Below are 13,923 nucleotides of genomic sequence, written 5' to 3'. Positions count from 1 at the left end.
AAAGGGGATAATCAGATGTCAGGAATTTAGATACAAAGATATTTATAACGTAATAAAATTAGAAACAACCAGTAGTTAGTGGATTATTAATAGATAATGGCAAATAAATTCATGAAGGCCTTTGAATGACTCTGAAGAATACCCAGGAAATGACCTGGCCCCTGGAGAAAGGATTGGAGTTCGGTGGAAGCCGTGGCTGCTGAACCGAGGGTGGTGATCAGGGATCTGCAGAGCCAGGGCGGCGGTGGCGGGGTGAGGCGGGGGAGGAGGGAGCTAGGAGCCTTTGTAGAGGCAGTTGCAGGTTCTGCTGATATTTGGACTTGAGGAGGAGGATACAGGAGAACGCGGGAGAACTGGAGGACACGGCGGATGCAGAAGATGCGGAGAACGTGGGAAATGCCTGAAGTCCAGGTCAGGCAGGCCTCATGGCACCTGGACCTGCACCTGCTGGGAGCCCAGGAGCAGCTTTAGAGCAAGAGAAAGAAAGGAGGAGAAGAAGAGGGGTGTCCGGGGAGTGACGTTTTCTAGAGAGCAGCAGCGTCTTCATTCTGCCAACGTTAGGACGCGCAGCTAAAAGAGTGGGGGCTCTAGCGGGGCGAAGGGGGACGGGCGGAGGGCTGTGGAGGGTCGCAGTGAGCGGAGGGCCCGGGGCGCCGTGCAGGAGGGGAGGCGGGTGAGAGGCAGGGCGGGTGTCAGCTCGGAGGATGCTGGGCCACTCTGATCGCCACCCGCCAAGTGTCCAGGAAAGCAGCCCCCAGGCCCCGCCGCTCCCCGTGTGGGAGCAATCCCGGTCTCCACCGCCCAGGGTAGTCAGAGAATCAGTGTGCAGTGACTGTGTGCTGTGAGTGCGGGCTGGACCGATGGGCGAAGCCTGGGATGATGGACGAGGTCTGCACCTGTGGCGGGGGAGGGTGGGGGAGCACCAATAACGAGGGAGGGGCCAATGGCGAGGGCTGGACCGAGGGTCGGGGAGGGACCAATGGCAAAAATGCTGCGCCCTCAGGGATGCTGGGCGGAGCGGAATCAGTAGCTTTGATGAGCATACTGAAAGTTCTTCCCTCTGCTCGCTCAGAAGAACGACGGAGACGATCGAGGCCTTTAAACAAATGCTGTGACTTCCTCTGCGCGGAGCCGAGGTCAAACACTGGGGGAGGTAGGGTGGTCTCAGTTAAACCCACCCCCCTTGTCCTGGGAGAGCCCCGCCCAAAACTCGAAGTCTGGCCACTGGAAGGCTGAACCCCGCCCCCCGGGGGCCACTGCCCAATAACGACATGGTCCTGCCCCCTCGCGAGCCCTGGCTCCGCCCCCGCGCGGGATTGGTCAGGCCGCCAGTTCTGCCCCGCGAGGGGAAGACCCGGAGAAATCGAGTTAGCCCAAGGAATGGGCCCCCCACAAGCCCTGCTGCGCATGCTCGCTCCGTGACCCCAGCTTGAGGTGACTGCCCGAACCCAGACGGGGGCCCCAGGCACGGAGGCTGAGGGACCTGCCGCGGCTCGGTCTCCGGAGAGGGAGGGCCCCGCTGCCGTCGCCGCCCGGCCGGTGCCCGGTGAGGACGGGCCCCAGCGGATCGGGGAGGGTCTCGGGTCCCTGCCGGGCTCCTCTGGGGATCCCCAAGGGCTGCTGATGCTGGGGGGTGCCCCCCAGCTCTGCATATCAGCGCTCAGGCCGCCTCCTTGTCCTTCACCAGCGATTCAGCTCTTCTCCTCGCTCGTCCTTCCCCAACCCACCCTACCCCAGGACTGAGCCCTCACACCCCAAGTCAGGGAGCCCCACATTGGTCTGACTTTCCTTGACCGTGTCCGCCCCGCCCAGTACTGCCCCCGCCCTGCACCCATCCCCAGTCCTGTCCCATCCTTGTGGCTCTAGAGATGCTCGCAGGGATGGCAGTTGGAGGTCTGAGATGTTGGGGCGGGGGAGGCACTCCGGAGGCTTAGGAGGTGGCGGTAATGATGCGAGAGGAGAGAGGCGGGGAGCAGGGGCCATTTGGGCGCAGCAGAGACAGGTCTTAGGACAAATTGCAGTGGGTAAGGAGGAGTAAAAGTAACTAAGATTCCAAGCCATGGTGATTAGGGTAAGGAGGTGCCATTACATGAAATTCCCACTTTGGGGAAGCTGTTCCCTGCACTCTATAGAGTAGCAGTTCTTGACCCATTCTGGGTCTTACTGCTGCTTTGAAAATCTCTCTGTAAGGATGTGTACCTGCATATCTAAGTGGGTCCATCATCCCACCAGCAGCCCTCCAAGAACCACATGGGACAGCGATTATAGAAGGGGCATCTGTCAGTATCATTGGTAACTTGAAGACTTCACCCTTGCCTGCCTGCCTGCCTGCCTGCTCTTGAGAGCCCCTGCGAAGTTCACCACTACTCCCATTACATAGGTGAAACAAGCCCAGAGAGTGTAAGGGGTTGGCCTCTTAGCTGAGAATGCAGGTGTTGGTGGACATTGATGGTATTTCTCTCCCATACATATGAAGGTAATGGTAATTCTGTTAATCCATCATCAGTTTCCAGGCAATGATCCTGGCTTTCTTTCTTTTTTTTTTTTGGCCACGGCATTTGTGGGATTTTAGTTCCCCAATCAGGGATCGAACCTGCGCCCTCGGCAGTGAGAGCAGGGAGTTCTAACCACTGGACCGCCAGGTAATTCCCATGATCCTGGCTTTCAGAACCTCACCATCAAGGGATTGGACCTCGTATTAGTTACCTACTGCTGCCATAACAAATTACCACAAATTTAGTGGATTAAAACAACACAGCTTTGTAAAAGTCATGCAGTGCTGGAGGTCAGAGGTCTGACATGGGACTCACTGGGTTAAAATCAAGGTGTGGGCAGGGCTGTAACCCTTCCAGGGGACTCTAGGAGAGACAGTCTGTTTCTTTGTCTTTTCTAGAGGCCTCCAGCATTCCTTGGCTCATATCCCCCTCCCTCCACCTTCAATGCCAGCAACATCGAATCTCTCCTCTCGCTGACCCTGCCTCCATCATCACACCACTTTTTCTGACTCTTTTACCTGCGTTTCCTGCTTTTTAGGATCGTTGTGATTGTGATGTAACCACCTGGACAATCCAAGATAATCTCCTAGTTTAGTAACCTTCATGCCATCTGCAAACTTAATTCCCCCTTTGCCATGTAAGGTAACATATTTACAGGTTCCAGGGATCAGGACCTAGACAGCTTTAGCGATGGGCAGCGGGGAGGCATTATTCTGCCTCCCAAGGTGTCTAAGAGGCTCCTGCCAGTTCTTAACATTGTGTGGTTTGGGGTTTACACTGAGCCATCTTACAATATCATGACAGCTGGCTAGGGTAAATGGGTGACTGGAGACCCATAGCAATATCAAACCATCCGACTGGGGATGCAGGTGGAGGGTGTAAAGTGAGTGAAGTAAGGTAAACTATTAAGCCTTTTGATCTTTTTAATTCATTTCTGCTTCACTTCTAAAAATTCTGTTAATTCAATGAACTTTTATTGAGTAAAAAGTTAATTTTCAAAATAGATGTTTTAGGCTTAAAATAGCTGCCTGTCAACTCTTCCATTCACATCTCAAAAATAAATTGCTAGAAGGTTAGGGATGAATCCAGAAAAGAGACTGATCCAGCCTGAGGAACTGTCCACCCCTGTACATGGAGTGGTGGAAAAACAGTTCAGCTATGAACTAGAAATTAGAAACTTCTTAAACAGAGGGCCCATGGCATCATCCATTTTTCACAAAGTATCAGAATCAAATAGGGTACTGGTAAAAAAAAAAAAAAAAAAAATGTAGATTCTCAGGTCCCTCTCCAGACCCACTGAGAAAGAAGTCTGGGGGTGGAGGAGTCCAGAACTGTGCATTTTTAACAAGAATTCTGGGTGATTCTTAGGTATCATGAAGTGGGGAAACCACTGATTATAGACTTAATTTCTCTTTTCTCAATACATAAGTTTTATTGAGATAATTTACATACCATGCAATTAACTCACTCACAATGTACAATTCAATGGCTTTTAGTAAATTCACCAAGTTGTGCAGCCATCACCACAATCAGTTTTAGAACTTTTTCATCACCCCAGAAACCCCATACATACTAGAATTCACTCCTCACTCTTCTGGTCCCCATCCCTCCCACCCCCAGCCCTAGACAATCACAAATCTACTTTCTGTCTCTATGGATTTTTCTACTCTATAGATTTTCTATAGACTCCAGGTCATTTTATAGAAATGGAGTGTATAATATGTGATCTTTCATGACTGGCTTCTTTCACTTAGCTAATCTTTCCAAGGTTCACCCATGTCGTGGCATGAATTTTTTTAATTATCAAAAAATATTCCATTGTGTGGATACATCACATTTATTCATTTATCTGTTGATAGATATTTGGGCTGTTTCACTTTTTGGCATCTATGAATAATGCTGCTGCAAATATTCATGTACAAGTTTTTATGTAGACATCAGTTTCCATTTCTCTTGGGGATACACTTAGGAGTGGAATTGCTGGATCATATGGTAATTCTATGTTTAACCTTTTGAGAAATCATCAGACTGTTTTCCAAAGTGGCTGCACTATTTACATCCCCAGCAGCAGGGTATGAGGGTTCCATTTTCTCCTCATCCTCACCAACACTTGTTATTGTCTGGTTTTTTTGTTTTGTTTTATTAGATCCATTCTAGTAGTGTGAAATAGTATCTCATTATAGTTTGATCTGCATTTCCCTCATGACTAATGATGTTGAACATCTTGTGCTTACTGGCCACTTGTATATTTTCTTTGGAGAAAGGCCTATTCAGATCCTTTGCCCATTTTAAAAATTGAGTTATTTGTCTTTTTATTACTGAGTTATGTGTTCTTTATAAATTCTAGATACAAGTCCCTTATCAGATGTATGATCTGCAAAAATGTTCTCCCATCCTATGGGCTGCCTTTTAATTCTCTTGATGGTGTCCTTTGACTCACAAAAGTTTTAAATTTTGATGAAGTCAAATTTTTGTGTTTCTTTTTTGGTTACCTGTACTTTTAGTGTCGTACTGAAGAAAGCTTTGCCTAATCCAAGGTCAGGAAGATTTACTCATTTCTTATTTTTTTTAAGAGTTTTATCACTAGCTCTCATAATTAAGTCTATGGTCATTTAGAGTTAATTATTTTTATGATGTGAGAAAGGGGTCCAACCACCTGGAGTTTCATCCCTGGACCACAGAGGTGTGGGCTGCTGGCCAGGGTTGTACACCAGGCCAGTCAGGGTGTGGGGGCAGGGTCCTGTGGGTGGGGCTTCCCACCATAACCCTTTCCTGCCCAGAGTGGTTCTCTGGGTCGTGGTGGGGGGGGGTAGGCAGTGTCTTTTCTGCTGGGCCCCATGTCCCCCCAGGTCCCAGGTACCACCATGTTGCCTGCCCTGTGGGGCAGGATGGGCAGAGCTGGGAAGGACCACATGGGAGGAGTAGGGGTTAGCTTATCCAGGGGCTGGACCAGGGACAGAAGGGATAATGAGACATCAATCCCAGGGGTGCCTGTGGTCAGGTGACTTGCTACCAGGAAGCATTTACCTGAGGCTACACCCCCTGGAGGTGGGGGTCCTCCTCTGTCGCAGTTGGGAGGTCTCTGCTTTCGTGTCTAGTTGTCAGGTCTCTGCTTTCATGTCTAGTTGACTGAGAAGGGGAGCTTGCAGGGGGCAAGGCACCCCAACCATGCACTGGCCTTGCACCTCAGGCTCCTCTCATGGATGAAGGGGTCTTCGAAGACTTTGGGGTGCGGGGCATGGACACCTCAAGCCATGTGCATTGGAGGGGCCCAGAGAAACACAACTAAAAGCCAGGTTGGAGAAACAGGTCTAGGGGGCCAAGTAAGAGTGTACGGGCCTCGGTGCTGCCTGAGTCCTGGACAGGGAGGGTGAGATGTCTGCCAAGGCGGCAATCTTGTTTCTGGGCTAAACTGGAAACTGAGAAAGACCCCGCCATCTGCCCACCACCCAATCACCCCCAACAGACAAAACAGCTAGCCCACACTGATGCCCCAGAGCCCCGGTCTCCAGGCCAGCGCTGCCCCTGTCATCCATTTTTTTCTTTTCTTTTCTTTTTTTTTTTGGCCATGCCATGTGCCTTGTGGGATCTTAGTTCCCTGACCAGACGTTGAACCCGGGCCCCCGGCAGTGAAAGTGCAGAGTCCTAATCATTGGACCACCAGGGAATTCCCTGTCATCCATCCTTTCTGCTTCTCCAGACCAGAAGCCAGGGAGCCCTCAGTGACCACGGATTCTCTGGACACCTCCACAGCCCTGTACCCACTCAGCTGAGGCAGAGCTAGCACCAGCTCAGACACAAGGTCACTGCCCTCGTGGGGTCCTAGTGTCCCCTAGCACTGGGTGCCCTGGGGCCTCTGGCCTGGGATGGGGGCTGGATCTAGTTGTAAATCTGGAGAGCTCTGCCTCCCAGGGCCCAGCCCATGTTCCTGGTGACACAGTGTCAGGGTGAAGGGCACCGGGCATTCTGGGAGTATCAGTGACCTGAGCTCATGTCCCCAAAGTACTTTTCCCTGAAGACTGGTGCTCAGGAAGATGGGTGTCCATTATCCTGGACAAGGTACCCCAGGTGCTGTACGGGCGGGCTCTGGACCCACCTCGACTGGACTCCCAGCTCTGCCTTCATGGCTGCATGCCTCAGTGTCCTCATCTGTAACCTGGGTCAATGAGAAAGATCAACTTTCATAACATGGGGGCTGAAGGTTAAGTGGAAACACCTGTGGAAGCACTTCACCCCGTGCTCAGTACCTGTGGGCCTGGATTCCTAGTAACTCAGCTGTCAGCACCTTGGTCACCCCAGTAACCCCTTGAGAGCCCTGTTTTGGGCACATTTTGTAGATGGGAAAGTGAGGTTTGGCTGGGGGAGGTGACGGACCCAAGGCTACCAAGAGAGCAGAAGCACCAGCCCAGGGTTCTCTGGCTCCATTCAGGTCCTTTCCCGGGGGCACCAAGGCAGCCCCATCTGCCCCAACCTCCAGCCCAGATTCTTCCTGAACCCAAGCCTAAGGGCACCTCCACTGATGAGATTTTGCCTCCTGCCTTAGGACAGAGCTCTTGAACTGCTGGGTTCCTTCCAGGGAGGTGGAGGAGAAATCCATCTGCTGGGGCCTGAGCGTGGCCTGGGGGCCAGGCCATCGGTCCCGGAATGCCCCTGCCCGAGCCCAGTGAGCAGGAGGGCGAGAGCGTGAAGGCCGGCCAGGAGCCCTCCCCTGAGTCCCCTGAGCCGGGCACAGATGTCGTCCCCGCAGCCCCCAGGAAGCCCAGAAAGTTCTCCAAACTGGTGCTGCTGACGGCCTCCAAGGACAGTGCCAAAGTGGTGGGGGCCAAGCGCAAAGGAGTGCACTGCATCATGTCCCTGGGGGTGCCCGGCCCCGCCACCCTTGCCAAAGCCCTCCTCAAGATCCATCCCGAGGCTCAGCGGGCCATCGAGGCCGCCCCCCAGGAGCCCGAGCAAAAACGCAGCAAGCTGGACACAGGTGAGGCCCCAGCCCAGCGAGCAGGGCGGGAGCAAGACCTTCCTGGGGCCGAAGTCCCCTGTCACCTGGGCAGCCAGGGGGACAGCAGGCTTGGCTGGCTCAGGGGAGTATGTGTGTGCTGTGAACATTTCTGCGTGCATCTGTCTACATTATCTCAGTGTGAATCTCTGCGTGTCTATAGGCCTCCGTGTGTGTGTGTGTGTGTGTGTGTGTGTGCGCGTGCGTGTGTGTGTGTGCGTGTGTTTCTCTAAGGTTCTGTCTCCCTATGTGTGTATTTGCCTAGGAGAGTAAGTTTGTGTGGGTTCTTATATGTCTGTGTTCCTGGGCCTATTTCTCTCCGTGTCTACTCTTATGTGTTTTTCATGAGATAGGGGCATCCCCAGCCACAAGCCTAGAGTTCTCAGGGGACCTGAGGGACCCCTCAGGCTCCATTGCCTGCTGGAGTCAGGGACCCCAGAGCCTGGAGGCCCCTCTGCAGTGGGCCTGGCTCACCCTTGAGCCCTTCCACCAGCCTGTTCTGCTCCAAGCGCCTCCTCATGTCCACCTGCCTCTGCCCAGTGCAGAGAGGGTTCTGTCCTCAGTACCTGTGTGGAGGCAGGGCTCAGAAGGGCCAAGTCACCACCCTGAGGCCACCAGCTAGCTCACTGCAAAGGATGGGGGGGGCCCCCTCTGGCTCAGAGCCCATTCTTCCAGCTGAGCTGGATGGGACAGGCCATTTCTACCCCAACTGAGACCTCTGCTCACTTCTCAGATCAGGCAGGCTCTGGGGCCATATGGACCCCACCCCATATGGCACCTTTGTGAGAATCAGGACAAAGTCACCCTTCCTCAGATGGAGAGATGAAGAGCGGAACAAGGGCTGCAGCTTGGCCCCATGGGCTCCCCTGGGCAGGTGCTCATGGGCAGTCAACACCTCTCAACCTGCCTCTCTGTCTTTACCTCCAGACCTGTCCACGGCCCTCCCCACCTCCTGCCCCGTCCTGGGCCAGGCAGCGGGGAGGGAGCAGCAGCTTCCTGATGCTCAGCCCAGATTTGGCCCAAAGTTTCCTGGAAACAGCCTCTGTGTCCCTGGGCCAGTGGCCTTTGGGAGCATGTCTCTGGAGTCAGCAATCCCTGCCCCTGCTCTGGCAGCTGGGACCCCCAGGTTTGCCCCCCACCCCTTCCCCCTTTTCCTTTGACAACAGCCTGACCCATCCCCTTCTCTTCCAGACGGAAAAGAAGATGGAAGGTTGGCAGGACAGCCTGCCCCCAGTCCCTTGGTGGATGGGGAGGAGTCCACCATGGGCCCCATCGTGTCCAGGGAGGACCCGTAGCCCTGACAACTGAGGGTGCATCCTGGCTGGGTCAGTGAACTTGGCTGCAACTTCTACACGTTCCACTGGGCTCCTGTCTGCGGCCCAGCCGCTGACTGATTTTCACTTTCAACATTGTAATCTTTTTCTGATCAAGCATAATTTACTTTTGTAAGCAGAAAAAAATAATTAAAAAGAGAATAAAAGAAGCTGTACACTAGATCCCACCACAGGTAGGTTTTTAAAATTCCATGATTCTGGGTCCTTTGAGGTCCCAGCTCCAATCCCCACCCCCCTGCTCCTGGGCCTCCCCAACCCCCACCAGCCCTTACCTGGCCCTGCTCCAGGGCTTCCTGGCCTGGGCCATCTCTCAGGCCCAGGAGGGCTCTCCAGCGGCCTCCATCCCCCAGGGCCTCCTCAGCCTGGAAAACCCGACCACTGACTCAGAGACGAGGTGGAGTCTCTGAGGTTTCCACTTTCTGCTGCCTTTGGTGTCCAGCCCTGAACCCCTGGGAAGCCAATCCTGCCCCTCCCTGGCTCTCCTTCCAGGGCCAGTTCCCAGGAGGCCTCAGCCTGCTTCTTCCTGCTGGACCCTCATAAAGGCCACCTCCTCCAGGGAGCCACACAGGACTGACAGCCCCTGTGCACAGGGGCCCTGATGTCCATGGCAGCCCAAGGTTCTGCTGAGGAGGTGAACCTGCGGTGTGAGGGGGCACGCCTGACAGAAGTGTATTGTGCCCCTGCCATGTTCCTTCTGGGTGGTTTGGGGGCTGAGGGAGATTCCTGGGAGCCTGAGCCCCTCCTCAGGTCCCCTGGGTGCTGCCCTGCTGGAGGGAAAGATGAAGAAACACTGTTCCCCTCCTTCAACCATAAGTCGGGGTCCCCTGAGAAAAGGCATCGGCCTCAAGTTGCTTCAGCCCACGTGGTCCTCATCATTTGAAAACTGCCTTTGGGCAAAAGGAAATGGATTATTTTTTAAAAGTAGAGTTTAGAGGACTTATGTTTTCAAACATTTTCCAAATTTAATCAGTATCTGTTGACTCCCTCTTGGGAAAAGTGAGTTACGCAGCACATCCGCAGCGCCCAACTCTCCGTTTTGCTGTTATTTTTACAGCATGGTTGTCTGTAACAATTATATTCTGTAACCATAACTTGAAAAGTTGTTTTGTCTGAATTCTATATTTAAATAGATTCCCATCCCCCACAAGATTTCTCCTTTCCTGAGGCTCTGAGTCATCCTGGAGGGCTGGTTCTGTCAGTTGAGGAGACCGCCTGAGGGCTTGCTCTGGTTTAACATTTGGTGGTGGAGGAGGCATGGAGTAGAGGAGGTGGGGAGAGGGGCTGGCCAGCCTTGACCCCTGCCACTCATCCTGGACTCCAGGCAGTCCTGGCCTGGGCAGGGTCACTGCGGGCGTCCACTCCCCTGCATTTTGCTGTGGCACCATCGACCCCTTCTGCAGCTGCCATGGGAGCCTGGGGCGGGGGTGGCACTTGGGTCCCCAGTGAGGGGGCCTGGTTGACTAGGTGGCCCCTGGAGGCTGGGTGGGGGCACAGGAAGGGTGTACCTCCCTCCGGGGGCTCAAGCGGCCTGTGGTGCCTGTCATTTGCCAGGAGGGTGGGAAGCCACTGCCAAGCCAGGCAGGGAGCTCATACACTGGATCCGGAGGTGTTAAGCTTTTCTTATTTTTTAAATTTTGAAACATTTCAAACTCCCATAAAAGTTGAAGGAACATGCAGGCAACACCACATATCCCTCACCTAGATTCACCCTCCCTCTCCCTCCTAGTCCTGCCGCTTTCTTGCCTCATCACTTCTTGAGGACCTTAATGTCTGCCCAGGGCAGGGTACACAGGACCTAGTGGTAAACAGGTCACAACCCCAGCCTCCCAGAGGTAGACAGGAGACACAGGACGTCCTGCTGATGAGTCCATGAAATCTGGGGCTAAGGGCTGCCCAGGAGAGGACCAGGAGCTCCTCAGCATATGACAGGTGCCTGAGGAAGCCCCGTGGAGGGAACTGAAAGGTGAAGAGGGCGGGCTTAGGAGGAGTGAGCCCAGACGGAGTAGGACAGGAAGGCCACGAGGCAGGAATGGTTGGCAGAGGCTACTGGCCCAGGGCCTTGAGGCCACAGGTAGGTTCCAGGCTCATCACGGGTAGTAGGAGGTTGGGACGGATTTATGCAGAGGAGGAATGTGGTCAGTGTCGTTTTACAAAACTCCCTTGGTGCCCTGAGGAGAACAGACTGGAGGGGGTCCCAAGTGGGAGCGGAGAGGCCGGTGAGGGCACCACCACAGCCCGGGGGAGAGAAAAGGGAGGGGAGATGGGAGATGCTAGAAGGGGACTGAGAAGGGCTCAGTGAAGGCCTCTTTTGGGGGACAGTGTTTGAGGGAAGACTGGCCTGCCCAGTCTGGGATGACAGTGCCATCCACCAGGAGGAGAATCCAAGGGGAGAAGGCAGCTGGGGGCAAGTGGCCTTCCAGTTCACACAGTTGGCATCCTGCTGGACGGGTGTGTTCCTGTCGGTCAAGAGTGGTTCCCACCAGTGTCAACGGAGCAGAAATCCCTCAGAAGTGACAGATTGATACCAGTTCTGAGTCTCTGCACTCAGTGAGTGGTTGGGTGGGGGCATTAATTATGATGGGGATAAAAAGTAAATAGGATGACTACTGTACACTTATTTTTTAAATATTTATTTACTTGGCTGCACCGGGTCTTAGTTGCAGCACATGGGCTCCTTAGTTGTGGCATGAATGTGGGATCTAGTTCCCCAACCAGGGATAGAATCCGGGCTCCCTGCGTTGGGAGCGCAGCGTCTTATCCACTACGCCACCAGGGAAGTCCCTACACTTACTTTTTTAAAATATCTTGCATTGGTCTTTCCTTCAGGCTAAAAAACAAACAAAAAAAGGTAATTCATGGTCATGAAAATAAACAGAAAATATTGATTATGAAAAAATATTACAAAATCTACAATAATTCCACCATCTAGAGATAAGTCTATGATAAATATTTTTTATATTCAGAAAATTGGGGTGATAAAGTGCCTTTTTTTTTTTTTTTTTGCCGCACTGCGTGGCTTGCGGGATTTTAGTTCTCGACCAGGGATCAAACCCCGACCCCGGCAGTGAAAGCACGGAGTCCTAACCACTGGACCACCAGAGAATTCCCTATTTTTTTCTTAATGTATTACAAATGTCTCTCCAGCGTCCATTTTACAACGTACCACTACAGGGGTGGATCATTTATCCAACCAGTCCTGATTGTTGGACGTATCCGTTGTTTCCAGGTTGGTAACAATCCTTTCAAAAGCCTTGGGTGAGATTCCTGCACACGGGTTGGACACAGCCACTATCATTCCACCCGCGGCCCGTGAATACCCGGCTCTCAGGCATCCTTGCAAACATCCGGTAATATCATTAAGAAGAAAATATTTAAAAAAAGAAGAAGAAGAAGAAAATATTGATAACGCCCCGCGCTTCATCTTGTGTGCACAACCTCTGCGTGCTTTTTCCTGGGGGTTGCATTTTCCTTGGTTAGCTTGGAGAGCTGGTCCAGGCACGCCCCGGTTCCCCCAGCCGCCGCCAGGCTCAGTGCGGCTGATTCTCCTGGAGGCCGGGAGGAGGCGCGCGCGGACGCCGTCAGGCCCAGCAGATTCCGGACGCCCACCCAGGCCTTTTGAGGCCCGGGCACCGGCTCTAACTTGCCTTCTGCAGGGGCCAGGGATGATTCCTCAGTGACAATCCGGCAGATGGCCGGCTATCCGAAGAACGCGGGTGAGATCCGTACTCCTCGTCATCCTCAGACACTCCAACACAAGTCGCAGCCTCTCCTCCTCCCTGTCTGATTGCCCCACAGCAAGTACCTCTTCTAAGAGCCCATGTGACTCATTGTTTATTATTATCTATTGCTTCTCCCCAACCCACCCCCCATAACGTAAGCTCAACGCCACCACGGCAGGGGTCTTTGTGGACTTGGGCTCCTAAGGTGCCCAGGGTGGAGACCTGGCAGGGGAGCGGGCGGAGAGGCGCAGGGTGCGGATGGGGTACGGCACTCGGAGCCCAGGCAGGGGCAGAGGTGCGGGGACCCAGAGCGCGCAGTCGGAGTTGGGCGGAGCGTAGGTGCGAGAGGAAGGCGCGGAGGATGAGGCAGTGGGAGGCGGAGGACTGAAAGCAAGGATGGGAAAGGGGGCGGGAGAACGCGGGAAGGAGGGGATTCGACGGAGGATGCGGAGAACGTGGAAATGCGGAGCGGGCGGGGGACCAGGGCAGGAGGGCCCCATGGGACCTGGACCTGCACCTGCCTGGAGCCCAGGGGCAGGGGGGCGGCGGGGACTTCCAGCAGCAGCTTTAGAGCGAGAGGAGGAAGGCGGAGGGGAGGGGTGTCAGGGTAGTGGCGTTTTCTAGAGAGGAGCAGCGTCTTCACTCTGCCAACTGGGAGACTGGGGGCTCCGGCTGGGCAAAGGAGGGCGGGCGGAGGGAGGAGTCCGCGGGGCTGCGGAGGGTCGCGGTGAGCTGAGGGCCCGGGGCGCCCTGCAGGAGGGGAGGCGGGGGCGTCGTCGCGCCTGGGCAGGCGAGAGGCAGGGCGGGTGTCCGCTCGGAGGATGCTGGGCCGCTCCGGTCGCCACCCGCCAAGTGTCCAGGAAAGCAGCCCCCAGGCCCCGCAGCTCCCCGCGCCAGAACAATCCCGGTCCCCACCGCGCAGGGTGATCAGAGAATAAGTGTGCAGTGATTGTGCGCTGTGAGAGGGGGCTGGACCGATGGGCGAGGGCTGGATAGATGGGCAAGGGTTGGACCAGTGCAGAAAAAGATGCTTTCCCCGCACGGAATCCCCTCAAAGGGGCAGATTTTTTTTTTCTGACGTTTTATTTTGACATAATTTCACACCTACAGAAAAGCTGCAAGTGTACAAAGCATGCCTATATACTTTTCACCCAGGTTCCCCAAAAGTTAGGAATGAAGCCAGCCACAGCAGCAATAGTGAAATTTAGAAACGTGTCCACAACTGCTGAGCCCGCGTGCCGCAACTACTGAAGCCCACGCTCCTAGAGCCCGTGTTCCACAACAAGAGAAGCCACCACGATGGGAAGCCCGCACACCACAATGAAGCGTGACCCTCACTCGCCACAACTAGAGAAAGCCCTTACGCAGCAACGAAGACCCAA

At 54.1% G+C, this 13,923-nt stretch overlaps 1 protein-coding gene across 5 annotated transcripts; it reads left to right on the top strand.

Annotated features, from left to right (window-relative positions):
- Positions 1-246: 246 nt before the first annotated feature.
- Positions 247-10,246, top strand: FLYWCH2 (FLYWCH family member 2). 5 transcript variants are annotated; one of them, XM_022594618.3, is made up of 4 exons: positions 247-1,546; positions 2,573-2,642; positions 7,039-7,470; positions 8,416-8,673. In XM_022594618.3, exons 3-4 carry the CDS (start codon positions 7,140-7,142, stop codon positions 8,646-8,648), a joined length of 564 nt encoding a protein of 187 aa, XP_022450326.2. In that variant the 5' UTR covers positions 247-1,546; positions 2,573-2,642; positions 7,039-7,139; the 3' UTR covers positions 8,649-8,673. The 5 variants fall into 5 exon arrangements, 4 of the variants coding, with proteins under 4 accessions (XP_022450326.2, XP_089752466.1, XP_022450325.2 ...); XM_089896340.1 differs by having other exon boundaries at positions 2,573-6,297; XR_002647486.2 differs by lacking the exon at positions 8,416-8,673 and adding exons at positions 8,680-8,995; positions 9,312-10,244 and having other exon boundaries at positions 1,212-1,546; positions 2,573-7,470.
- Positions 10,247-13,923: the final 3,677 nt, after the last annotated feature.

The sequence above is a fragment of the Delphinapterus leucas genome, chromosome 15, assembly GCF_059928025.1.
Source record: "Delphinapterus leucas isolate spDelLeu-1000000601 "Yukka" chromosome 15, BTC_Dleu_Yukka2, whole genome shotgun sequence".
Classification (NCBI taxonomy): domain Eukaryota; kingdom Metazoa; phylum Chordata; class Mammalia; order Artiodactyla; family Monodontidae; genus Delphinapterus; species Delphinapterus leucas.
The sequence above is the reverse complement of the archived record's forward strand: the minus strand, read 5'-3'. Positions and strand labels throughout refer to the sequence as shown.